At 33.0% G+C, this 2,244-nt stretch overlaps 1 protein-coding gene across 1 annotated transcript in view; it reads right to left on the bottom strand.

Moving 5' to 3' along the window:
- The window catches only part of LOC106472258, a gene marked incomplete at its 5' end in the record, with an annotated part of 12,557 nt that continues 10,313 nt past the window's right edge, over positions 1-2,244 (bottom strand). The window contains 2 exons of the mRNA XM_022400853.1: positions 1-222; positions 1,128-1,210. Coding sequence (XP_022256561.1) covers positions 8-222; positions 1,128-1,210 — 298 coding nt within the window. The remainder of the gene's footprint in view (positions 223-1,127; positions 1,211-2,244) is intronic.

Below are 2,244 nucleotides of genomic sequence, written 5' to 3'. Positions count from 1 at the left end.
GAAAAACTTACAAGTAAAGATCTTCACAAGAATCTCGAGAATCCTCTGAAAAAGCAGGATTTTCATGGCAGGATGATGTGGAATGAGTACTTTGCTTGGAAATTGCTTTCTTTCTGCAACTTTTCTGAACTACCAAGAAACATACTACTGCCACAAAAACGAAACAAAAAGAAGCAGAAACAGAATACAAGAGGAATGCCACGTCATTTTCAAGAACTGGATCTACAAAAAATCACAATATTCCGGAGTGAGTATACATTTTTCAATAACAAGAACTGTAAGTTTTCTAAGTATTCAGGTTTTTGTAGTAATAATATTAAAGATAAATGAAAAATAGATATGAAAGATAATTATACAGATATCAAGGTAAATACATTCTTTTAAAACATTTTCTTCTGACTGGCTAGACTAAAGTTCAGATTTTAGAAACCCGTACATATGCAAATATTGTAACTTTTACTCATAATTGTACCTTATTAACCCAACTTTAGAGTAAAAAAAAAAACTTCAGAACATCCACAAATAACAAAACTGTTACTTGACGGTAGGTGATAAAATGTTTCATTTTTTGCTTATAAAAGAACACTTGATCTAACACGTTAAATATTACGAGATAAAAAACACGGAGTGACTAACCAAGATGATGATAAAATATGCTAATAACTGGTGTGTGCAGGTAGGTTATGTTTATTAAATTTTCTGCAAAAGCTATCCATATTAGCCATCCCTAGTTTTAAAGTGGTAGACGAGAGGAAAGGAAGCTAGTGAATGACACCCGAGAGGAAAGGAAGCTAGTCAATGACACACGAGAGGAAAGGAAGCTAGTCAATGACACCCGAGAGGAAAGGAAGCTAGTCAATGACACCCGAGAGGAAAGGAAGCTAGTCAATGACACCCACCACTAACTCGTGGGCTATTCTAACTGAATATCAGGATTCATCAATAATTCTTATAACACACACTCCAACCCCACTGGGCCATGTTCAACTCATTTATGACTTCAGGTAATAACAAAATAAAGTGGATCACTTAACCAGAGACAAACTATGTGGAAGTGGCTAATTATCATATTAATGGTACATAGCATACATTGAAATTATTCTTCTTTTACTGAACAAATTACTAACCTTTATCTAAAAAACTAACACACATCTCTCTTCTAAAAGCCTCTTTTTCTCTCCATTCACAAGCTGGAAATATCGAACACGTACTAAAAAAAGAAAATAACATGACTTACATGCTCTATATATATATATACATTAAACTACACCCACAAAATTGATATCCAAAAACTTTGTTACCAACACTGACTTATATCAGTAAGACTCATATGATATATATGAATATATTCACACACACACAAACACATGTATAAATCAGAATAAATCTATATTCAACAGGTTATAATATTAATAATGGCTGGAGATGGCTTGAATGGGTAATGAAAAAAACTTTAATATAAGTTTAACATAACAGGAAATGTACAACGTATCGACAAGGTTTTGTCATTTACTGTTATGTTAAACTTATATTAAAGTTTTTCTTCATTACCCATTCAAGCCGTCTCCAACCATTATTAGTCTCAAAGTGGGTTCCTCGTCATTGAATTTGAAGGTTAAAATATTGTCACAAATACTCATATTTTGACTTGTCACATATATGTATATTTATTTATTTATGTGTACAGGTAGTGATGGGTGATATAGATGTCGGACATTGTACGCTTGAGCACTCATATCTTGCTTTCGTAATTTATTTTTCTTCAATATTTGTTTTGTTCTTCTTTAATGTGTGAGTTTGTTTGAAGATAAGCACAAAGCTATACAATGGGCTATCTGTGCTCTGCCCACCAAGGGTATCGAAACCTGGTTTCTAGTGTTGTAAGTCTGCAGAAATACCACTGTGCTACTAGAGGGGGGCTTAATGTGTGAGACTAGTGAACAGAGGTTAAGACCGGTAGGTGACGTATTCCCAGTGTAATGTGAGACCTACTTCTATAGACACCTCCAAAAAACCCAGAGCATATCTTATATCCCACGTTATAGTCTATGCCCTGATAAACTTTTTACTATATACATCATTTTTGTTGTTGTTAAGGTTTGCTTAGATAATTAAAATGTTTGTTCATCACAGGTTTGATCTTGCTGTTTTTAATGCAATACTTCATTTTAATGTTAATATTTAACTGCTGAAATAATGTTTTTATATGTGTATATATATATATATATAGAGAGAGAGAGAGAG

Source organism: Limulus polyphemus, unplaced genomic scaffold, assembly GCF_000517525.1.
Source record: "Limulus polyphemus unplaced genomic scaffold, Limulus_polyphemus-2.1.2 Scaffold5196, whole genome shotgun sequence".
Lineage (NCBI taxonomy): Eukaryota > Metazoa > Arthropoda > Merostomata > Xiphosura > Limulidae > Limulus > Limulus polyphemus.
The sequence above is the reverse complement of the archived record's forward strand: the minus strand, read 5'-3'. Positions and strand labels throughout refer to the sequence as shown.